Genomic DNA, 24,303 nt, shown 5'->3' with positions numbered 1-24,303 from the left:
TTTAGCAGAACGCATAGTCGGTCAGTGTCAAAAATATTGCTACCGCGACGCGTCTGCGGAGACACACAGCTCTTCTCTGCTTCTCTTCTCTCCTCATTCCTCTCGCTTGCCTTAATCGAACGCATATGATCTTTATTCGGGTAAAGAACTGTGCTGACTGCAGAATGACAAATATATGTTGATAGTCGAATTTAAGCAACAGCCAAGATTGTTAACAAATTTATTACGGCCAACGTTTCGGCGTTGTCGCCTTCGTCAGAGCCTTAGTAGCCGCGTTGCCGTGATGTTAGCGGATATCCGCGTGGTGCTATCGCTCCGCTCAAATTTTTGTACTTCCTCAGCTGTCAGAAAAGAAAGTTTGAAGAACCAGAAGAATGACGAAAATGAAGGTGACAAATTTAAGGTTCTACGTCGGACAAAGTAAACTGTTTACGTGCTGTTTAAACCTTTGTTTAAATACCTACTTCCAGTTTCTGAAGCGAGTTTCGCTTTCTGACACTGACACACCAATTCGATGTCATGGGATTCGTCTTTCTGCCCTCGGATACTTCGTTCCACACACACACATTCCAAATAGATATAAAAGGATCAAGGCGACATGAAACACAACGCAATTACGTAAGCGGCTGCGCTCGAAGCGGTGCGGTGGAGCGCAGCGGTTAGGATTGAGCGGGTCGATCCCATACTAGCGTCTCTCATCCCTCCAGCTCACAATGGTCCCACCTCAACTCCGCGTTGCTTGGAGCGCTGCCGCTTACCCAACTGCACCGTGCTTCATGTCGTTTTGACCCAGCTAAGGTTTGCCGAGTTCCTCCACATTCTTTTGTGCACAATTTTATGAACTGCTTCGATGATAGAATTGAAATCATCGTCAAAAGCGAAAGGAGGCCCTCGATCCGACTGATGTTCAGTATGGAGATCACCAAAATGAAATTTTGTGGAGCGGCGCTTGATTAGCCTTTCCCTCGCCCCTGATTGAATTGATATTCTTCATTGCTTCACAACATATTTCTGCTTTCTGGCAAAGGCGAATACACGCAAGCATATGTACCCATACACATATACACACACGCACTAAGCGCGTTATTGTATAGCATTATATTCGGCATCTCCAGGTCTGCAATTGGATTTAAAAATAAAAAAACTTTGAACAGGGTCAAGTCTGTTGGTGAGACACGACCCTTTCAAATGCGACCTCCTCCACCTCCCACCCTCCGCTTTTCTTCTTCTCCTCCTCCAACGTTGCTGCGACAGTCAGTTGCTGTCAATTCAATGTATAGGTTATATCTATCTTCGTAATAAGATATGCCGGAAAAAATACTTTGGGTGGTTTTTCGGAGAAGAAGATCTGCTCTACAAAAGAGTCATAACGCTGTTTCTTGGACCTCCTATTCATTTTTTGAATTTAGAGGGGACAAAATGGGATTTTTCCTATCTTTTTCCCAAAAATTCGGAAAAATGACTAGGCCATGGAAATCGTTTGATGTAGCATCCGGGGGAGAATATCCTCGGCTTCAACATACCTACAACAAACTGGACATACGGATATGCATAGAATTAAGTTGGCCCGACATTTGACACGTTGTTCAAGATCATCCACTTTTCGGCACGCGAGCAAAAATCGAGATTTTGGGAATTTCCACCGTCCCTGTAAAGCAGGGCTGCTTTCTAATAAATCACCCATAAATTTTTGCAGAGAGAGTAAGAAAACCTTAATGTGCAGAATTTTTCCTTTCCGGCCTTCCTGTCTGGTTCTCTCAAAATTTTATTGCAAAAAATCCAAAAAAAGGTCGGTAAATTTTGAATATTGTTTCACTCGAGTTCTAAAAAGTACAAGAAGGTCTCAAAAACAGCGATGTGACTATCTCATAAAAAGCGTTTTAAAAATTTTTCTAGGCCCTCTTCCAACGAACTGATTCGTGATCTCCCAGACCTAACACCGTGACCAGAATCTGATATTTTTGGTCTTTAAATGCTATTGAATCCACTTTCAAACAGCGGAAAACTACGTCCAATCAAGCTGTTCGTCTTGTAGAAGTGGCTTCAAAGTTTCTATCTCTTTTGCATAGATTAGAATCGGCGAGGTTTCGAACCTGTGTGGTTCCACTGTCGTATTGTCAACACGTTGAGCATTTTAAAAAGGAAATGTTGATTCTTCCATGTTACTGTTCTACGCTTGGAACTTTATTTAATATTTTGTAATGTATGCAACTATCTAGTACTGCATAATATTTTTCCCTGGTTATCAGTGTATCCTCCATTCACTATTGCCCACAGCACACTTCGCACAGCCATCCTCCCTTCCCATGCAACGCCATCCCTTTACTAATTTGTCATCGTTATGGAACACTCACTTGAAGGCATCACCCCGTCTGAGGTGGTACGGATTTCAGGTGGAGTATTCGTATACGGCATAGTAGATTATGGAAAGGGGTGATTCCGTCTATTTCTTGCTAACTGGCGTAAAAAACGTCTCAGAAGATGCCGCGTGTGCGCACGGCTGGCGCGCTCCAGTCGAACTCCTTGTGGAAAAAGTTCGCCAGAACGCTCGAAGCCGTGTCTTCCAGGCCGTTTTTACGGCAATTAGGAAGAAATAGACAAAATCACCCCCACTCCTTAATCTACGATCTCGTATACGAATACTCCACCTGAAATCCGTACCACTTCAGATTCGTGGGGTGATGCCTTTAACGTTGCAAGTCTGTGGTCGCTTTCTGGCAATATGCCAATGGCAAATGTTAATGGCAATTATCGCTGCGTAGCTTCCCAGGAACCGCTCATATATAGCAATATAGCAATATAACACCACAAAGCACGTTGTTCCAATCGTTGTTTTGGTGGTTTTATTGTGCAGAATTTTTGTGTCCTCCAAATCAAGGATTGAAGCTGCCTTTACTGTTGGATACGTAGTGTCAATGGTCCGAATATTCACAACAGAACGCTCGAATTCCAAATAACTCTGTAACCATGGTAACATTCGATGCGGGTCGTATGACATTTATTCAATGCCTGCACCCCTTTCTTCCAATGAAGACAGAAATTAGAAAAGTTTCGTCCTGTTGTTCTGTGTTTTCTCGTCAAGATCATCTCATTTTCTTCTTAATATTTTAGGGCAAATATTCGTACTAATCAGTCTTTCTTGATGAACCTAAAGAGCATTAGGCAACCTCGTGGCAAAACTTAATTTGTGGTTTTTCTTTCTTGTTCCAAATCGTTTGGCATAGCCTTTAATCTGAGCCAAATTGTACTAAATGTGTGGAGAATTTACTTTTATTTCTTAACTTCCTAGGTTTTATTTTCTACTCTTAAAGGTATCACTCCACGAATCTGATATGGTACGGATTTCAAGTTGAGTATTCGTATACGAGATAGTAGATTATGAAGAGAGGGGTGAATCCGTCCATTTCTTCCTAATTACCGTAAAAAACCGCCAGGAAGATACTGCTTCAGGCGTTCTGGCGCACTATTTCCTACAAGGAGTTCGATTGGAGCGCGCCAGCCCTGTGCGGCGCCGCATCTTCCGGGCCATTTTTTACGGCAATTAGGAAGGAATGGACGGAATCACCCTTCTCCATAATCTACGACTTCGTACAGGCATAGTCCACCTGAAACCCGCACCAACCCACATGCCTTTAAGCTCAAAAAGCGGAAGTCCGGCGAACTCACATCTGTTGGGAAGATAAGGATGGCGTCACAGAGAAGGTGTGAGTCGCTCACCTGTCTAGTAATTTCAGGATATAGTGCGCCTGGATAAGACAAGAGTAGACTACCTGAAATCTGTACCACCTCAGATTCGTGGGGTGATGCCTTTAAAATGGTTTGTTGTCATTTAACACTATACTCAACTTTCAAATAAATGAATGGCCGTAATAGATGAGAAACTGATTCCGAATATCCTCATTACCTTTATGTTTATCCTATTTTTAAAATGGACGTCGCTGACGTATGATGTTCCAACAAAGCGGCAAGAAAAAAAAATCTCGCAAATTCGCCAACAGCGCGCAAATTCATCACATTTCACAGTTGGGATGAGATGTACTAGCGTTCAAAATAATAAAAATTGGAATACATTAAATTTTTCTTACTTGATTTTAGAAGGAAAAGACTTCAACTTAGTTTAGGTCCCATCAACTTAGCTATTTTCTTCGGCTTTATTCCCTCAAACTTATAACCACTTTCTTTGATTAAAATATTTATTTTCAAAAGTTTTCGTGTATGTAGGTCTCGTCAAGAGATGCCAGAATTGGCTCATTTCCAGTAGTTATTATATGTTATCCACTGCTTATAATCAGTACACCTAACAGCAGGCTAATCATTCAATACTGAGCTGAGGTCTCTCGATGCAAGCGGGGACAACGATGATTTCAAAAAGACATGTGCTTGCAGATAAAACATGGACATAAGCCTAACTCGAATCGATTTTGCTCAAGTTGGCACCACAAATCGATTATGTATGCGTGTCATACCATCGCAAAATCCCGACAAATCAAAAAAGAAGCGACCGCTCGAACGGGTAAAAATAAGAAAGAATTCATATAGAAATAATCACTTGGAAAGAAAAAATTTTCCAGATCGTCGTCGGAAGTCAAAATGGTTGTGTCATATGCGTTTGCCGGAAGAATAACGACACTCAGGTTCGCTATAAGTGAAATATTTTTCTAAAGATTCATAAGAAATATACGATATTTCCTTTTGTGTGTAATCACGAAGGCAAAAGATTGGAAGTTCATAAGTTTGGTGAGAAGCCTGACAAAATGTGTACCTGCACCTGTTATGCGAGAACTGGTCCCGAAAAGAAACTAGAATTACGTAGCGTAGCGCTGATAAAATCTTGGATGCATTGCGGGAATTTGCGATACAGAATGTTAGCTTAACATTTTTCTTACGAGAAGGAAAGCGTGAAGTAACCTTCGAAGCTGTCTTCCGCCAAACAAGTGAATCCAAAGGGCGATAGCCAATTACGGCTTTTCGACACCGGCCCCTCCCCTCATAAAGCTCCATACGACTTTTATCGTGTTTGTTCAGTTGTAACTCGGAATATTGTATTTCCAGTCAGGATGCGCCCTTTGACGCTGAGACGTAAACTCACAGTATCATTTGCAGATTATTTACAAAACATTGCCAGGACCACCAATAGAAGCCGTATGTCTGGGCGGAGCTATAGGGACCCTTCAAGATAAGGTAAGCAAGACATTCAAGAAGGTTACTCCCAGTTCTGCAACAACAAAAACTGGACTTGGATTCCTATGATAAGGGTTGGACTATAATCCCAGCTTTGAATAGCCGGAGAATGAGGAGTTTTTGCTTAGAACCACATTTCTGAGTTTAGGCGCACCAGCCGTTTATACTACCTTGTACGTTTCAGGTTTTTGTGGCATCTGGGAGCAACGTACGTGGAATAGGTAAAAAAGGGAAGCAGTTCTTCTCATTCGACACGAGCATGGCAGAAACTGCGAAACGAATGTGAGCTGACTACGAATTATCAATGCATGCGGTCATTCCCTATATAAGGTGCAAATACAGAAATTCTCTCAGTAAAAGGCATCACCCCACGAATCTGAGGTGCTACTTATTTCTGGTGGAGTATTCGTAAACGGCATGGTAGATTATGGAAAGGGGGATGATTTCTTCTATTTCTTCCGCAAAAAACGGCCAGCAAGATGCAGCGCCTGCACAGGGCTAGCGCGCTCCAATCGAACTAGTTGTAAAAAGTAGCGCACCGGAACGCTCGAAGCCGTGTCTTCCGGGCCGTTTCTTACGGCAATTGGGAGGAAATAGACGGAATCAACTATCTCTCCGTATTCTTCGATCCCGTATACGAATACTCCACCTGAAATCCGTATCATCTCAGATTCCTGTGGTGATGCCTGTGAAGCAATAGGTAGGAAAAGGAGAACGCTAGACAAAAAAGGATTCAAATTAAATTGTATCGATCTATCTCCTCTCATATTCCGTCAGTCTTTCCTCTCTCAGGAAAGCTCTCTTACTATACCTGTGTGTCACGTACAGTATCGATATAAGCTAGGCGCAAGAGCTTTTGTTGTTGGACAAGTCACTTCCGGAGCTGAATCTCCTGAGTGACGCAGACGAAAAAATCAATTTTTATTTGCTCTCTTCTAACCTCACCATTGTAAATAAATCTCAATGCGAATCTTAATGTGTTTTCTTCAAATGAAGTTTCAAATGTTTCATTGAAGGTTCATCTATGGGGTTGATCTATTACTGACTGGGCAGAGAAGTGTCAATCACTATCACGACTGCGCTGATGCTAATGTAAGTTCTTCTCTACTACTTATTACTATTCATGGTTGATGCTTTCAAAATCTTTTGTCTTTTTCTTCAAATATTTTTGGAACGGCGGGTGTAGTGCAGCAGCTAGAATTTCCGCCTTCTGCACTATCGATCAGAGGTTCGAATCCGTCCTAGTGCTGCACCAAGTCCTACATCTCTTCGGGGTCGATAAATTGGTACCAGACTTGCCTGGGAGGACAAAAACATTGACTTGGCACATCGGCTAGCTACCGCTACAGCTACAGCTCATTGTATAGACCTGATAAACGTTAGGAAACCTCAAACGATTCAGAATTGAAGTGAACGTGGTGGCGCATTCTAAGCGGATTGGTTTACCCCAGACACTTTATCCTTTATCCTTTTATTTCTGGAAGTGTGATATATACGCAATATAGTCGGTGCAAAACGAACTGAACTTCGGTGTTGTTGCGTAAGCGGCTGCGTTCGATGCAACGCGGTTGAGCTCACGCTTGCGAATTACTCGAACTACAAAGTGGTGCTAGGTGAGAGTTCCAGCTGGATTCTACCTGTTCGTATCACTGCGTCTTTTCGAGCGCAGCCGCCTACGCAACTGCAAAGTGCTTCATGTCGTTTTGAATTGCTTCATGTCAGCAAATCAACCGAAAAATACTTTATGGTACGGTTAGAAAAAAGAGAGTCGCTGAGGGTTTTCACTTCCGTCGTATTTATCCTCCACAGGATAAATATACTGGATAAAGGTTGGGTCAAGATTGCAAGATTGTTGTATCCTATAGGCATCACCCCACGAATCTGCGGTGGCACGGATTTCAGGTAGAGTATTCGGATACGGGATCGTAGACTATGAAGAGGAAGGTGATTCCTAGAATACAATAATAATAATAATAATGGAATAGGAATATACATCCTCAATTGCAGCGCGCCATCTTTGTGCCGCCCCCCGCCTGCGATCCCTTCGAATGGGATTTCGACGAATCGCAGGCGGGGTGGGGTTGGGCGGAGCGCAAACATTGCGCATTGCAACATGAGCCGTCATAAGAAACAGCATTCCGGGGTTGTCCGTTTCCCCTGATATAAGGAGAAATGGACGGAATCATCCCCATCTTCATAATCTACGATCTCATATACGAATACTCCACCTGGAATCCGTACCCCTTTATATTCTTGGGGCGATGTCTTTATGTGATCTGATTCGAACTAGAAGGTTGCCTTTGTCCACACTCAGTCGTGGTTAACATTATTTATAATATTAATTTGCTTGTTTATTTATTACATGGGAATCCATGCATAAGTGAGCAGAACCCGCAAATGAAGAGATGGTTCACTAACTAGTAGAAGATAAGGGGTTTCTTACCGCACGCACTACTATTTTTCATATTCCGATTTTATTGCAGTATGTGCTTTGTTCTGACGACATCCTTGATATTGTCTGCCTTCTATCGTCCGGTGGAGCTTGGAGTGGTCGCCCGTTCACATCTGTGGTTGCGTGTGCTGATGCCACAATCAAAGCAAGTTTTTATCAGTTTATCTAAAATGTTCACTAGTATTGGTTCACTCTGCTTTTCCTGATAACTTATTACCTTATTTGTTTCGTGTTATTTGGTTCACAATTACAGTTGTAAAATCAATCAACGTTTTTGACAAAGTTTTTTTTTTGCTGGTGTAAATTAGTAATCATTCGTTATAGGTCATAGAAGGATCCAGCATTGAATACGAAGTACCACTGATTTCGGTCCCAATTACGCTTTACTTATTCATGGGCGATGGAGGTATTTCTTTTGAAATTCTTATTGCTTTCGGTCACAGGAACCGATACTTGGTGCTTGCTATCGTGGACCGCGTATAGAAGTCTGATTGTAAACGCATTTGAGTGTAGATTCCCATAAATTGCAGAAAAGTGTTGTCGTTCAGCACATCATCAAGCCCATAACCTAAAAGGTCAACTGCCTGAAGGGACATGCAATCTTTGGCAACAACCGTTCCTTCCGTCACGCTGGACAGTCGAACTCTGTGGAGTGAATTCCAACAAGCCGTCCTTTCTAGAGATCTACGATATTTCTGAGTACCGTTTGCTGCGCTGCAGGAACCATGCATCAGAGATCGGCCCGTCATCGGCATAGGAGACTACACTATCTGCTGTGGAGACAGTGATGAAAAGAAGATAGGAGGGTGTGCGATAGAAAAACGACTACAACAACCTTTGGAGGAAGTTGGCTCAAAGTCGTTTAGATTCGCCTTTTTACGACTGTGGGATCGCAGATGTCGTAAACTCTGGGTCGGAAATGCCCACGCACTTACGAAAACCGCTGATAGCATCAATAAGGACGTCTTCTATGACCAACTCAATGCGTTGGTGTCTAAAGTACCCAGCCAGAGGGTGACCATTGTCGGAATCGGCGCAAATGCGAAGATAGGGCTTAAACAACAATCCGATGTGCTAGGAAAACGGTCCACACCTCGGCAAAGATGCGGGGGATCGCATCAGCGGATAATATCAGTCCGGTGATTAAGTCAAGTAAGTAAGTCAGTATCGAGGACCGCATCGCACGCTGCAGTGAGCTCCAGCACGTGATGTTTCTCGAACATACTATAGTTACGGAAACCGCTGATAGCATCAATAAGGACGTCTTCTATGACGTCCTTATTGATGCTATCAGCGGTTTCCGTAACTATAGTTGGGTCAGTACGATCTGAAATCTAGTGCGATTGTGTAGGCAACTACATACAGTCAGAGTGGAACCCACTGTAACATGACGAACATGATAACAGCACGTCCTCAGTGGTGGTATACTTGGGCCAAACCGACATGAAGCACAGGTGACAGTTGCACAAGCGGCTGCACTCGAAGCGGTGCGGTGGAGACAGCGGTTGGAATCGTGGTGGGACCAGGTCGAATTGCAGAGGTGGGTGGCGTTAAAGGCAGCATACCACGAATCTGACGTGGTGCAGATTTCAGGTGGAGTATTCGTATACAGTATGGGAGACTACGGAGAGGGGGGTGATTCCGTCCATTTCTTCCTAATTGCCGTAAAAAACGGCCCGGAAGATACGGCTTCATTCGTTTTGGCGCACCATTTTGTACAAGAGGTTCGATTGGTTTTGATTTGATTTCCAGTCTTGTGCGGCGCCGCATCTTCCGGGCCGTTTTTCACAGCAATTAGCAAGAAATGGACGGAATCACCTCCCTCTCCGTAGTCTCCCAACCCGTATACGAACACTTCACCTGAAATCTGCACCACCTCAGATTCGTGGGGTGATGCCTTTAACGAGGATTCCTACACGATCCCAACTGCTACGCTCCACCGCAGCCGCTTGCGCAACTGTCCGTGCTTCGTGTCGTTTTGACCCAACTATATACACGGATTCCTCTCTGCCTGGTCTCCGCATACTGTATAGCAAACATCAGTGCAAGCTTTCACCGAAGCCGTGTTGTGTCATCACGTTACCGTTCGTTTTTAAGCAGACTGTACATTTGAAGCGGCGTAGTGGAGCAAGTGGTTGCAGTTTGAGGCGGAACACATGTCAGCTGCAGTTCAACGCAGTCGAATTGTAGAGATGAGTAGGTGTCCCTAAGTGATCATAGCCGCTTGCTCCACTGCGTAGATTCGGGTACGCAATTCCACTAGGCTCCATTTCCTTTTTCCGCCCATCCGCAAATAGTTTGAATATGGGGTGATGTAGTTTGCACTACTGTATTTTAGAAATCATGTGAAGCAGCACTGGGTTTTTACATTCAGCAAGCGTGGATTACTCTAGGTATCAGCCAGTACAACTAAAAGTGACTATTCCTGGTTCAGTGCGGTAAATTTGTTAGGATTCATTTTATCTTTAGGTCACACAAAGCAATTGGTGCTCTACGGGACTCGATCTGGACGACTCGGTCTTGTGGATCTAAAACCGAAACAGGGCGATATCAAGTGGGAAATCGACACAAGTAGTCCTGGAGGTCTGTTGACTTGTCTTTACTGTGTATATAGTAGGGCCAGAAAGACACGAACGACGGTACAGTTGCGCAAGCGGCTGCGCTCGAAGCGGTGCGGCGGGGACTCTCACTGCCACCGTTCCTAGCTGTAGTTGGCGATTGTCCTAGCTCGATTCCAACCGGTCTCTACTGGACCGCTTTGAGCGCAGCCGCTTACGTAACTGCACCGTACTTCATGCCGCTTTGACCCTGCTACAGTTCTTGTTCTTTTGTTCAACTCAATGTATTTAATAATTTGTTGAGTTCTTTATTTGCTAACAAAATGTTATAAAATGTTATCGCTACTGTTTTTCGGAATAGTCTTTTCGTGAGCGAAGCATTTTCTAGCTATAAATGCGATCACTTGTTACCCGTTTACGAATTCCGATCACCCCGACATATTAATTGGAAAAGATGATGGTGTATTGGAGGTATACACTGTGGATAGTGAAGACAACTGCACACTAGCCGTAACCTACGTGAGTTACAGTAGTTTTGCAAAGAAACTGTAGGTGAGTTCCTGCAGACTACCAGAAATGGAAAACGTCATAAAAATTTTAAAAAAATCTACAATCTTCTGGATTTCTCATCGTTACAGCATTGCGAGGAGTCGATTACGGGTCTTGGATGTGGACGCATAACCTCAGAAGAAGACGACGAAATAGTTGTGTGCACCTATACAGGTATATCCATATACATTCGTCTAATAGTTAGTTAGTCTGAAATTTCTTCCCACTCATTACTTAATCTTATTCTCAATTATTATTTTTTGTCAAGACTTTGACATTTTTGTAGAACCTAGACCATTTTTGTAGAACCTGTTTGTGGACATTTCAGAAACTATTTGAATTTGCAAAAGCTGACTAACAGATGTCTTTGTTAATGTTTAAGGCTGGCTTTTTGCGTTAACGTCGGCAAAACGTGCAGCGGCAGCTATTACACCTAAGGCAGCCAGCGTTAACGTTAAAGTACAGCAGTTGAGGTGACTTTTTCCACAGTGTTCAAGTAAATGGTCTACAGCAATTCTCTGTACGATTTTATTCATGCAGAGAAATTCTTTTTAGAAGTGAAATCGAGGAATTGGAGAGTAAATTGAACGAAGAGCGTACTCGTTATGGTGAAATGACAAGAAAAGGAGGCAACCATGCTGCTTATCTTCCGTCCTTCCAGGTGAGGACAAAAAGCATCCTACTCGTAGTTATTTCTAAAGAACACCCTTGGGTAAAGTGTCGTTGAGGGCACTCAGTGCCGGCCTTATTTATTGAAGTAAATAATCAAATCAGTCGAGACCCTAAGGCCTAAACATTTGTCTTAGAGGATCTATGACGTGTAAACGTAAATTACTAAGAGAGAAAGATAGTTAGTGCATCGGGAAATAAGGGCGCCAGGGAGTGCCCCCCAACGACATTTTCCCCACACCCTTTACTTAATGTAGTTTACTTTGCTTTCAGGTTCATGATACCTTTGAATTTTCCCCTCAATACAACGCTTATTCGCTCATCATCGAATTAGTTCTACCTATCGATTTTATCATAGTGCAGGTTTGTCATATTTGTTCAACGGAATCTGCATTTACTTACGATTATACATTCCTATGGAATTCTATCGGATGGGTTGCCGCACAAACCTCTAACATAGAACTTCTTTTTTTTTGTGTCGGAAACCATAGGACCGAAATCCACATCGGTGGAATTCGTATTGAACCACTGCACCCCTTGCAATAATTACTTTTCTGGCGGAGAACTGCTTGGATCTCCTGTAAATTGTGTAACATCGGGTTGCAACCGTAATCACGGTAATATCGATCGAGAATAAAATTTTTGTTCTACTAAAACTAGATAGAATATTTTGGTTCGTCTCTTATAGCTAGAAAATTATTTAAGAATGTAAGTATGTGTTTTGCAGAGCAGGATACCCGCGAAGCTTGTAGAGGTAGAGCGAAATGCTTCTGTTGTGTGCCAACAAGCTCAGAGTGAATATGTAAGTTGTTATAGTTCCAAGAGACCTTATAATTGTGAAGAGAACTTTTCACACAGAATCCTTGGTCACTGCTGGCGTCGTACCGATGTCAGGCTAACGTAAGCCGCATTGAACTTCGAGTGAAAGTGGACGAAGGTACCTATGGACCTGTAGTGGTCTATATATGTCCAAAGATACATCCAAAGACGGTCCAGGTATGTGATCAAGATCTTTTTTTACCACGATGATCAAACGCATATTGTTTTTTTTTTCTGGACTTCAGCGGGTTTTGTTTTGTGTTCAGATACGGTCGTACGAAGTGAAACCGTTAAGTTCCCACACTAGGGTGCATACTTTCGACAATGCTAGACCTCACAATACTCTTTCTTTCGCAGGTGAATATTCTGCTGTTTGCTTTCTTTCTGCTGCTTGTTTTTATAATATTTCTTCATTTAAAGAACACATTTGAAATTTTGCTGAGGTTTCGATTGAGATGTGATTCCAGGCAGTTTTTCCCTTGCTGAAGCACACTCCTGGATGTCCCTCATCTTGCCAGGAATTCCATCGAAGCCACCATCGACAGATTCCATAACTGTCAACTACCAGTCCACATCCGACGCGCCCACACAGTTGCAGACGACTTACTCGTGAGTTAGTGCTACTGGCATTTCACTGATACTCAAAAATTTTTTAAAGTCTTTGTTCTCAGAAATTGGTGCTAAGATCCGTTTCTTTTTTCCTATTGCTACATGTAAACGTGGTATAGGTTCATTTTTAAACAGTCGAGTCAGATCGACTTGACTTGTACAGTAGCTAGCTAGCTACCTTCTGCGTTCCTTGCAAGCTATAATCAGTTAGCGTAGCTGAGTGAGTGTCCCACATCATGTCTCCTAGCCCAGCCGCCCAAGTACTATAATTGTACCACATCGCTCGTACATCATGCCAGATCCCCTCTAAACACATATAAAAGGCAGCATATTTTTTTTCCAGAAAAGGATCCATATCTTTTCGTTCGGATTCTGTATCAACGATCGTAATTATTCGAGAAATTATCAGCGAAGAAACAACGAATCGACAAATCAAAGTTCAAATATCATGCGGTACGTGATTTTTAAGAAGAGACCATAAGTTTCTTCTATATGAGCTAAGACATAATTGGGTAAAATCGCCGTGTTATCCGGAAAACAGTCAAAACATTATAAGTCACTCTTTTACTGTAAAGAGAACAAAATAAGTGGGATATTTGCCATTTTGAACGATAAATAGTGGTGAGAAAAGAGAATTGATTATTTGTACCATGGAAGTCCTATTTGACAACCGAGTTCGTAATCTTCGAAAACGGTGCCTTAAAATATAGTGGACGATTTTATTGATGAAATGCCAACCCTTGCTCATTTGTGCACATCTTTTTTGTGCAACAGTACAGTGCTTCATATCGTTTTGACCCGACTATATATTGTTTTTGAGGGCAACTGCTAATCGCCAAGTCGAACAGTTGTATTTACTACGATAAAGCATGGAGTGATACTGAACTCATAGCTGGTCGTTATGCGATTTGAGTAAATTGTATGGATCAAGTTAAAAATAAAGAACTGCTGGAGTGTTTTAGAATAGACAATGAATTTTGTTTTTCTCGAATCGCTTTTGATTCAAATTCATTGTTTTTGTCCAGTTCATCTGAGAATTTCTCTAGAAAAAATTGAAAATTTAGACTTGAACGATGAAAGTATCGTCCACTGTCTGAAATCAATGCATCCTCGTATGACTCATCTGCTCAATCTCGAGAGGAGGAAACTCATGGCAGCTGCGTTAAAGGTGAGTGCAATGAACCTCTGTATAATACACTTTACAATAATCAGTACGAAATGGTGCCTGTACTTTCCCTAGTCTGTTCTCGCTCCGATTCGTGTATTATCTGCATTGGAACTTGTCTTTTACTTCTTTAGTAGTGTTGTTTTAGGAGTTAGAAGCAAACAGCAATGATATTTCTTTCCTATCTGAAGAGAACAGGAAAATTCTCGAAAATCATGATCAGATATTCCAAGATGCTGAGAAAGACTCCATTGAGGTTAGCGGTTATACATATTATATATTCATATTTACTTATATTTTCAAGTCGAACATGAAATGGCAGAAATATATGTTTTTTCTTTAATTCTCAGCATTCTCTTCTTTCTTTGAAACGATTTTTAACGTTCTAGCGGGCAAACACATTTCGAGTTTTTGATTACATCATGATAAAAACATCACACGATAGACATTGGTTGCAGAATTCATCTACATTCATTCATTTTCAATATACATTAATATGCAAATAAATCTGAAGTTTTCCAGTAAGAAGACTCGTGGATTTTGTGTCTTCGGAGCGTAATGTCTGAAACACTTTCATTTCAGGATAGCAACATTTGTGGAATCTATGAGGCATTGCTGCTAAATCGAGCACGACTAAACGGGCAAAATGCTCGTGGCAAAGTTGAAGCTCTACGGGATTTGTTATTGAACAACTATAGTTTAGAAAATGTGATCGCTTTTTTCAAGTCAGCCAATGATGAAACGTTTTTGCGGTATTAGAAGAAAGACTTATGATTTTTTTCTGTGTGGATATGCAGTCAGTAGCATTCGTGGGTTTCGAAAGATTGAACTATTATTATGTCACTGTACAGTGCCTCTTCATATGTGTATTCTGTATTTTGTTTAGGTGTTACGGGTACTGTGGATGGAAGTACAGTTGGGTCAGAAAGTTTTGATTTGATGCGCAAGAGGCAAAGAGTGATAACAAAGTGCAGCAGTACATGACGGTTCTTTTTGTTGCTGGGGCGATTTTCGATTGACCGAACGCTCTCGCAGGCGCTATTGAAGGCGCTTAAAAACGGTCAAGTTCAGAGGTTTTGTCTGTAGTAGATTTGTCCTATGGAGACGAGCGACAACAGGACGAAAACGAGTATAAAGGATAAAGTTTCTGGCGTTAATCAATCCACTTGGGATGCGCCCCCACGTTAGAACGAGTATAAGATACTTCTAAATGGATTGAATATGAAATAAGAAAAAGGGATGAGATCAACGTCAGGTCAGTTGATCGGAAACGGCTCTGGTTGAGATGGAACGGTGAAGCCAGCAACAGGGTTATTGAAATGGACCCCACTCTGCCGTGTGATCGCAACAAGGGAAGGTTTCCATCCGACATCTTCACCACGACTCTTCAAGCACAACCGCTTGTAGAATCACACCAGGCATCTGGCCGTTTTAACCCCACATCGGTATTTTTGAGCTTATTCTCAAAAGGAACAGAATGCATCTCTTCTAGTTGTTAGCCACATACTTGAGGTAGTGTGGAAAGTTATACCTCCTCAACTTACATCAGTACATTTAACATTAATTATTCACAATTTGATGTTAAGAGATTTCTGATCACTGTATTACTAGCTTACGTACCGTCAACATTAAATTTGCGAAGATAGTGCATCAATTTTTCCGTAGCAATCGCCAGGAACCCTAATTTCGCAACACGCAACAAATTTATCAACACGGATTTGTGCACGCCCGAGGATAGAAAATTGTTGCGGCTGCACTGTAGAGAACTACTGATAGAAATATACACTTTCGATGAGAAGAAAACTACACGAAATCTCTCTTGTATGGTTCAAAATAATTAGTGGAAGATCCTAGAATGATAAGTTTTTGAATACCGATTGAAGTCCGTGGTCTCCCACAAGGTTGTAATCTGTGTACGAGTTCGCCACATTGTTGCGATTGAGTCTTCTTCCGACGCGCAAACTCATTGGTCTCCAAAAGTTATGAGTATTTAGCCTTCGAGTAGAAATCTTATTTGTGATCAATGCTGCATTGACCGACTTCTTCACAATGTTCCTTTAGGATTGGTTGCTTCTTAGATGCAGCATAGACGAATCTGACGTGGTGAGGGAATCCGCGGTAAAAGCTAGAGTTAGAGTTGTAGATTGCTGGGTCAGAGGTGGTCCCGCTCACCTCTCTCTAATCGTCCTAAAAAACGGCATGGGAACCGCTTAATTTCCTACCAGGAACGTTGGAACGCTCCTCTATGTAGACGTTCTCGTCCTCTCAACAACCTATTCATAGGTTTCACTTGAATAGGCAGTCGAGGAGAACTCGAAGGCTTTCGACCGCCGCGCAGCTGGATGCGGCGCGTGTGCAAAAATGGCGCGTTGCAACTGAAATCGTCGTGAGAGTCTTTCACGCGGTTTTTTTTTACGACGATTAGATAGAGATGTGTGGAACCACCCCGGATCCCGCAATCTATTATCTACCTCATGTAGAGTTTGTCCATGGGAAATCCATATCACGTCAGATTCGTGGGATGATGCATTTAACGAGCACCCCGTCCCCCTGACTGCCACCAAGGTCCTACAAATTCTGGCCTTGGAATTGTTGAATTTTCAAAAATGGGTGCGTATTTCAGCACTTATTTTAGTTAGATTTGTTAATGATAGCCGTTGATCTCTTTCGATCTCTTTTTCACCGTTTGTGATCACCTGCTTCGTTTCTTTTGCGGGAATTTCACCGTGAGGTACGATCGCTGCTTCCACAGTAACCCACGAGCAATAGGCCATTTGTCTACTTCTTCCTTGGATTTCGATGTAAGCTCCGGCCCATAGTAATCAGACTGAAATCACTCAGCAAAATAGCAGCAGGCATTTTTGCAGTTGTGCAAATGACTTTTTCCGGAATTTTTGGATATATTTCGCAACAAATCTCCAAGCAATAGGGATCTGCAAGAAATTTTGGACGATTTTTTTGGCTGCTAGGTTTCTATACAAAAGCCCAGGAACAAAAAACAAAACAGAAAACATTACGAGGAGTTTTAACGAAAAAAAAAAGAGAATTGGTCAATCAAAGTAGTCATGCTAATTAACGAAATTGCTTAGTCAACCAATCCTGTTTAGTGGTTCAAACCTCAGGAAACCTGCGTAGGTAGCGATTAGGGCAGTTTTTGAGTGCCCTTCAACTCTTTTTTGCACTTGTGCTTAAAAGCATCACCCCACCAATCTGGGGTGGTACGGTTTCAGCTGGGTAATGCCTATACGGGATCGTAGATTGTGGGGAAGAGGGTCGACACCCATTCGGACGAATCGCAGGCGGGGGCGGGGCGCAATGGTTGCGCATTGCATCAAAAGCCGTCGTAAGAAACAGCGTTCCGAGGTCGTCCGTTTACACTGATACGAGGAGAGATGAATGGAATCACCCTCTTCCCCACAATCCACGACCCCGTATAGGCATTACTCGGTAGAAAACCGTACCAGCCCAGATTCGTGGGGTGATACGTTTAAAGCAGAATTAATTGAATTAGTTGGATGAAGTGACATTGTTTCCGAAAAGTACATTGCTTCTTTGGCTAAAAATGAAAATATGGGAGTCTTCGAGAATGAAGCTAAAAAAAAAAATCGGCCAATAACGTTCCTATGCTTTTTTGAAGTTTGGAATAGCTTTGTCGCGGTCAGACAAAGCAGAAGTTACTAATGTTGTTGTGTTCTCGAAGAGAATCTCTCCTTTCTTTTGTGACTGCTTGACTTTTATAAGAATTAGCATTCACAATTAGGATCTACCCACCGATAAAACCTCGTTGTCAAACTTCTGCGGACGTCGACGTTTTTGGCGTAAATTACCCTGTTTGTTGCTTCGTGTTGTTTGTTTCTCTTCCATAACACTCAACATCATTTCTCCTGGTGAAGTCCATTAGTTTCTTAACATTGACCCGAGCTTGTTCAGCCTTGTTCGCTTCATGTTTGCGGTGAGCGAAGCGTTCATTTTGTTTATTTCCACTTAAGTCAAGCTGGATCCTTCTTTTCAGAGGAAACGGCTCAGTCGTGGGGTAACGAAAAAGAACCTGAGTGGTTCGCGAGATGTGGACCAAAGCCCCGTAGTTCAAGTGCGAAGGAAACAAGTACGATCTAATAGGATTCTAATCACTTTAGTTTTCCCCATTGAAGGGGATACGGGCGACTTACGTGTCAATTTTAGACGTATGGGCCTAATCCACGTCTTGGCAACCGGTTTCCTAAAGCCGATGGTGCCACAGCCATTGACAAAACCATCAAAGAATACGTGGAGCTTACCGCATCCAAGGGTGGGTCTTGCACAGGATCAATCATACCTCAAAACAACTAGCCAATTGTTGATGTTAAGGAGTAAAAGGATTTCAAGATGAATTCAAGAAAATGGCCAGTTATAGAGCGCCTAATGACTTGTATAAATACGAGTCATTTAATCTCAATCAGAAGAGAAATCGATACCCCGTAAGTTTTTTTTTCCTAGAGCGCTGTATGAAATTTGCTCTCAGGATTGGGCGGTTATGAGGGGAATTCTAGGGTCAAATATCTACCATACCAGTGTTCTCTTTAATGTGTAATCAGGATCGAATATGCTCAGCCGAGTGGCCGCGACGCGTCCTCGGCCGCGCACGCTCTCTCTGCATGACTGAAAATGTGTTGCGGGTACCCCCCAAAGGAGTTGTTCCCTTCATTAGGTCGACTGCTCTGTAAAAATTACTAGATAAAATAAAGTTGCTGATTAGAAATCATATCATCTTATTCCTATGCGGAAGGACCAGCTTTACGGTATTAAATGACAGCATTTCTGAGGAGACGAGGCACAGGGCGGTGTCTTTTCAGGATGTTATCTGTTTGGAATCTACTCGTGTACGTTTAACCCAAGACGTGCCACCATCCACTGATTATATTCATGCGAATTGGGTAAAGTTTGACAAACACGATCGAACTTTTATCGCAACCCAGGTAATTATCGGATTTCTATTGAAAGTGAGTTGGGATATGTTTGTAGAAGCTAAGGGATCAATGTCGCTGAAGAGGGCTCAGTAGGTTTAGGTTTTCTAGTCAGCTCTTATTAGTGGCTTGCGAAAAATCAAAGAGGAAAGTTAAACCGAAGGCGATGAAAATTTCTAACCGCTCACATTTAAAAGCTTTGAAAAGATTGTAGAAACTACTGGGTGTTTGAAATCAGTTGGACTTTGGGAAGTGTAGGAAAAAAGGCTCGGTGTAGTGCGTGTGTGATCAGTTCCCGCACAAAAGTGACCCATTCATTTTAGGCACCACTAGAAAATACAATTGATGACTTCTGGCGAATGGTTTTCCAAGAACGTTGTTCGAGCATTGTGAATTTAACCCATGTTAGTTTATGAGCTTTTTTGAGGAGAAATTAGGCGACATCTCATATTCTATAATCGTGTTTACGTACGGATTCACATCCATAGCCTAGTTCAAGGAACGGCAGGTATCCGTTACAGTTGTTGCGTATTCCAAACTATAGTAGGATCAAAACGACATGAAGCACTGCAGTTCCGTACGCGGCTTCTCTCGTGGCGGTGCGATGGGGCGTAGCGGTTAGGAGCGTACTGGATCCTTCGCTGGCACCACGCATCGCTGCAGTTTGCGATGGTCCCACCACCTCGATTCCAACTGTTCCCTCCACAGCACCGTTTCGCCGCGTATGCAAATGCACCGTGCTTCATGTCATTTTGACCCGACTATATCATTCTCAAAAGATGATTTTTGATTAACACAGAATCAGCACGATGAACGAACGACCTTACATCGGATCTCAGCAGGAGAGGGCTAGATATCGTGTATATCAGCGTACCGATTTTATCATAAAACACGATCTCGTTATAGTCCACAGCGGTGTCCGTAGGTGCGTAAGCACGTAAGCACTTACCATCCAGAGTTTGAGTCGTCTGCGATCCTGCAGTCGTACGATTCCGCATCTTGACGACGTTGATTAAAAATCCTCCAATGGGTTGTTGCAATCGTTCCTCACAGGTATTGCGTGCCCTCTTAATCGATTTTCTCTATCATCTCCACAGTAGATGGTGTAGTTATCGATACTGATGACGGGGTGATCCCTGGGGCGTGTTTTTTGCAACGCAGCAAACGGGGCATACAAATGTAGCAGCAGTTTGGACAGAGCGGTTGTTAGAGTTCATTTGACAGCGACCGGCAGTTTAACGGTACGATACGGATGATTTTTGCCGAAGATTTCATGCTTCCCTCAGGCGTTTAAACTGCTAGGGAATGGGGTCTGACAGGGTGCTGGACTCCATGCCCTAACAATATGTGGGAAGCTTTTCCCATGCGACAGGGCGGGGTGTGTGGCTCGTATGCCCCCAAGCCGTATTCTCAAATGTTTGATTGCGTTTAGTGGAAGCAGGGCTTCCACGGCAACAATCAGACTTGTATGCTCGGCCTTCGACGAAAATGAATGACGAAATTACAAAGAAGAAAACGAAAAGGAACAAAAGTAGAAGGAAGTTCATAAATGTGACAAAGAAGTAAATAGCAGCATACTATCAAGCTGTCGCATAAGTCCTTTCTAATTTTTTGAATGACACTTCACCCTATTCCAAAAATAACAAGCCTGATATTAGAACTTTGCAGTACTCCCGCTTACCACTTCAAGGAACATTCGGGTTGCTTGTCGACTTCTCCATCCTAGAAGGATGTGCGGAAGCTCCCGAGTACCTTCTCGTTGTCCACAGTTTTTCTTTCCATTATTCCTTCCAAGAAGTGCTGAAGATAGCTGAGAAACCAGTTTTTGGAGATTTCTGTGTTACAGTCAGATTGATGGAGTAACAACCAATCACAGCGATTATATCCATCTCGACGTAGATCATGTTTGCCGTGTTTGCTCGTTTGCTATCGTATTGGAAGCGATTTTAACCTCCAGTCCATATTTTTGATCGATGTGGCTCATCAGTCCTCTGTAGTTGTGGAACGGGGGTCTAATGTTGATAGCATACCTCCTATGCAGAGGCCCGCAGTATTTTATCCACCACAGGAGAAGAGTGGAGGCTGGGCTTCGAGACCCGCTCGTGCTCCACATCCCGATCCGCCCACTGTTTCCTGACAAAGTTTTCGTACATGAGTCACTTTTCATTTTCGACGATAAGCGTCTTGAGAAAGCCTAGAGTCCTTTGAAGAAAGAGAAGAAGAAAGCATACATATGCTTTTCCTCTTCGCAAAATCGAGAGCAGACAGCCAGTCGGCTACCACATATCGACTGAATTTCTGGAAAGGCGTAAGTGGAATCGTGAAAGCCAACTGTGGTCGCTAACAGCCTGCCAGTGGCGTACTAGTCTATCTCCACACTGTCCTGTAACTTGTCGATTAACCGCTGCTGTGGTCAACTCGACAGAAATTATCCAGTCGCTAGTCTCGAGTTTGGCAAGGCAGGTCGTAAACCTTTCAAGAGAAAATATCCGTGCATTGGGCTGAGTTGCCTACAAGCCCCAACTGTGATATTGCCGTACATAATTTTGATCTTTATGCTAGTGTGATGCTACCATGACACTAGTATAAAACACAAACATCACCTTAACTTATCTGTACCTACCTTCTAGAAGGTATATCATACTAGCATAAAGATCAAAACGATGTGCGGCAATAGATGCAGCGAAGTCATAAAGGGTGCTAGCACACCCGCTTAAACTACAACACGTATAAGTATGTACGGTTACATAACTACAATACTCGGGAAACAGAGGGTCATTAGAAACATTGGAAGAGACTCTTACGGCAAACTAATATGATCAGAACACATAGAGCGAAATAAAGTTATAAATAAATAATAATATATAGTGAATAATATAATAAATAATAATAATAAAATAATAATAGTTATAATAAAGTCATAAGGAAATAAAGTTATTCTATGGAGAAATGTCATAGAAATGTTAGAGAAAATGTTGTAAAAATAAGAAGTGAATTTTTGTGAAAAATAAATTTGCGCAGACGGTACAAAGAGGAAGGAAGAAGACTCAAAGAAACCAGCTCATCGATTGAGTTGCAAACGTGTCATTTGTACATGAAATAGCAACAAAGAGTTACTAGATACAAATAATTTGTTTAGAAAAAAGAAAAGGATAGCATGAAGTCCGTAATGTATTGGCCAGAGTTTGCTGGAAGTTTTAAGACATACGACAAAATGTTTGTTAATACAAAAAAGGTCAGATTTCTGTTTCTGGAGAGTCGGGCCAGAACTTCTTATGATATTCGAGAACTTTTTATTTTTCAATTTAGATAGAGTACGAGAATAAGCTTCCAATCTACACTATTGAATTAGTTCCGGAAGGATGCTCAGATTCTCATGTTGTTAAAATGATTCACATGTCAAATTGGCCAGATAAAGGTGTACCTACTAGTGGGCGACATGTGCTGCGGTTGCTCCGAATGGTTGTAGTGAGTAGAATGTAGAACTTGGCAATTATTTTTTTTGGGATTGTTAAAATATATCTCAAAATGATACCTGAATGATTTTAGGCAAATAGGCTCGACTGTGGTCCAATAGTGGTACATTGTTCAGCAGGGATCGGTCGTACCGGCAGTATTATATTGATCGATGTTATTCTACGGAAGCTCTTCACTGGTGAACATGTTGATGTAAGAGTCTTTCGTTTGTCCATGAAAATATAGAGGACAAAAGGGTGTGGCGTTAGTGAATCCGCCTGGGATGCGGGAACGCATTCGACTTCAATTCAGCATAGTCTGAGATTTATGAACGCATTTCTGGTCTATACAATGACATCCGAAAACTAGGCGTAGGTGAACTATCTAAGTGTTATTATCCTCACTGATGAGTTCCGTGTTAATCTATCGGTTCCGAAGGCTGAAAGGTCCGATTTACGTCGTTGCAGTTTCGAACCAGATTCAAAACAAGCAGTTTGTGTTAGAATCCAAAGTATCACCAAACTGACAGTGTTGGTATATCCACGAATAGATGGGGGATAGTAAGTGTGATCACGCTCAATCCGGAAGAAAGTGTGTGAAACACCCTTATGTGATCCCGTCGTCCATACGATGCAACTTATAACGTAATAGAACGCGGGCAACCTCATCTGTGTATCGTCCGTTGTCCACCTACTATAACTGAAATAAGCAGCAGACAGTGTGCTACCGCCCTATTCGCAGTCGCGCAGTTCTGTTACTCTCAAAAAGTTGGAAAGTTGGGTCACACAAGACTGCTTCAGAAGCCTCTTTCTGGATTACGGTACGAAGTGACCGTAAGCAGGCTGATCCTCCTGAACTAGATCAAATCTCTTTCTATTCGTGAAGAGATCCACAGGATCGTCACTTGCATGATACGCTGTCTTCAGAAAGACAAAATTAGAATGAATTCAATTTGCAATAAAATTTTGCAACTTTAAATATTGTAACGTGCTGTGGTTAAAAATCATGGATGTGAAATCTCCATCCCATATAATTCTTCGTATTTTATTCTTCTCAGCATTGCCTCAAAAATGCTAAGATCATCAATTTTGTGAAGTAGTGCCTTTAGAAATTCTTCTTACGTGGTCACAGTTCTACTATTCTTACAAAAATTTTTCTTCATATTTGAGGAAATTATCCTCCAGAATAGATAATTGGGCTGCTACAGTCTTTTGACACATGAAAAACTTTGTACATTACTTCATGATCCACAGCATTTCCAGAGGGCCGTGAAAATTCGCAAGTAGTCCTTTTATTATGAATCACAGTTATATAATACTTATAGAGTACAATTATGATAATTTGCAATATTTTTTTGAGTATTTCTAGGTGCATATTTCTGAAATGGACGGCAATGCTCTTTTTTTCAAACCTAATCTTTTAGCTGAGCCCGTCTAGTAGTTCTTTATTCCTTGGATAACGCAGCTGATTTCTTTCTTTCCTTTTATTTTCGAAGAAAAAAGAAATTTAGTTGTTATATTGTGTTTGTTCTATTTGTAGATGGTTGAACTTTTCAAAGAGCTTCGAAATCAACGTGCATGGGCCATAAATAATGAATCCTTATACGTATTTGTTGTCTACAGTGTCCTCGATTATATCAGGGTGAGCGGCCGGTTAAAGATACGAGCAATTTTTACTATTAAATATTTCCTTATAGGCAAAATATCCAAATAAATTCAAGGATGAGACGCAAAAATTTCTCGACGATTTCAGAGCGTTGCACCCGTCGATGTGGTGAACATATAGACGAGTTTTTGTGTTGAGTAAAAGAAAAAAAGGAAAATCATGTTTTGAATCGAGTTAATGTATTGAAATATTATCGTCGTCGAGCATCGTATCTGTGTGTTGAATAGATGAAAGAAT

General features: G+C 42.0%; 4 protein-coding genes across 8 annotated transcripts; 2 read left to right on the top strand and 2 right to left on the bottom strand.

Moving 5' to 3' along the window:
• Positions 1–4,393: 4,393 nt before the first annotated feature.
• Positions 4,394–14,761, top strand: RB195_017390 (uncharacterized protein; the record flags this gene model as incomplete). 3 transcript variants are annotated; one of them, XM_064184372.1, is made up of 20 exons in its annotated part: positions 4,394–4,513; positions 5,104–5,181; positions 5,366–5,463; positions 6,198–6,273; positions 7,665–7,778; positions 7,958–8,039; positions 10,103–10,216; positions 10,580–10,710; positions 10,830–10,914; positions 11,123–11,213; positions 11,296–11,401; positions 11,683–11,772; positions 12,137–12,211; positions 12,268–12,405; positions 12,495–12,585; positions 12,696–12,837; positions 13,181–13,290; positions 13,902–14,005; positions 14,151–14,258; positions 14,585–14,761. In XM_064184372.1, the coding sequence occupies 20 exons, from the start codon at positions 4,394–4,396 to the stop codon at positions 14,759–14,761; spliced, it is 2,130 nt and encodes a 709-aa protein (XP_064040251.1). The 3 variants fall into 3 exon arrangements, with proteins under 3 accessions (XP_064040251.1, XP_064040254.1, XP_064040252.1); XM_064184370.1 differs by lacking the exons at positions 4,394–4,513; positions 5,104–5,181; positions 5,366–5,463; ... (1 more) ...; positions 7,665–7,778; positions 7,958–8,039 and adding an exon at positions 9,790–9,829; XM_064184371.1 differs by lacking the exons at positions 10,103–10,216; positions 10,580–10,710; positions 10,830–10,914; ... (9 more) ...; positions 14,151–14,258; positions 14,585–14,761 and adding exons at positions 4,572–4,634; positions 8,182–8,390.
• On the bottom strand, positions 8,782–9,196 carry RB195_017391 (uncharacterized protein; the record flags this gene model as incomplete). The annotated part of the gene is made up of 2 exons (XM_064184373.1): positions 8,782–8,960; positions 9,073–9,196. The coding sequence occupies 2 exons, from the start codon at positions 9,194–9,196 to the stop codon at positions 8,782–8,784; spliced, it is 303 nt and encodes a 100-aa protein (XP_064040253.1).
• Positions 14,762–15,839: 1,078 nt separating the features above from the next.
• On the bottom strand, positions 15,840–17,881 carry RB195_017389 (uncharacterized protein; the record flags this gene model as incomplete). 2 transcript variants are annotated; one of them, XM_064184368.1, is made up of 3 exons in its annotated part: positions 15,840–15,852; positions 16,699–16,829; positions 17,774–17,881. In XM_064184368.1, 3 exons carry the CDS (start codon positions 17,879–17,881, stop codon positions 15,840–15,842), a joined length of 252 nt encoding a protein of 83 aa, XP_064040249.1. The 2 variants fall into 2 exon arrangements, with proteins under 2 accessions (XP_064040249.1, XP_064040250.1); XM_064184369.1 differs by lacking the exon at positions 15,840–15,852 and having other exon boundaries at positions 16,695–16,829.
• Positions 17,882–17,945: 64 nt separating this feature from the next.
• Positions 17,946–24,186, top strand: RB195_017388 (uncharacterized protein; the record flags this gene model as incomplete). 2 transcript variants are annotated; one of them, XM_064184367.1, is made up of 11 exons in its annotated part: positions 17,946–17,954; positions 18,015–18,107; positions 18,185–18,290; positions 18,350–18,459; positions 18,835–18,957; positions 19,269–19,349; positions 22,085–22,180; positions 22,255–22,413; positions 22,495–22,614; positions 23,941–24,042; positions 24,154–24,186. In XM_064184367.1, the coding sequence occupies 11 exons, from the start codon at positions 17,946–17,948 to the stop codon at positions 24,184–24,186; spliced, it is 1,032 nt and encodes a 343-aa protein (XP_064040247.1). The 2 variants fall into 2 exon arrangements, with proteins under 2 accessions (XP_064040247.1, XP_064040248.1); XM_064184366.1 differs by having other exon boundaries at positions 24,098–24,178.
• Between the last annotated feature and the right edge of the window lie 117 nt (positions 24,187–24,303).

The sequence above is a fragment of the Necator americanus genome, chromosome II, assembly GCF_031761385.1.
Source record: "Necator americanus strain Aroian chromosome II, whole genome shotgun sequence".
Taxonomy (NCBI): Eukaryota; Metazoa; Nematoda; class Chromadorea; order Rhabditida; family Ancylostomatidae; genus Necator; species Necator americanus.
This window is presented reverse-complemented; position numbering and strand designations above follow the sequence as displayed.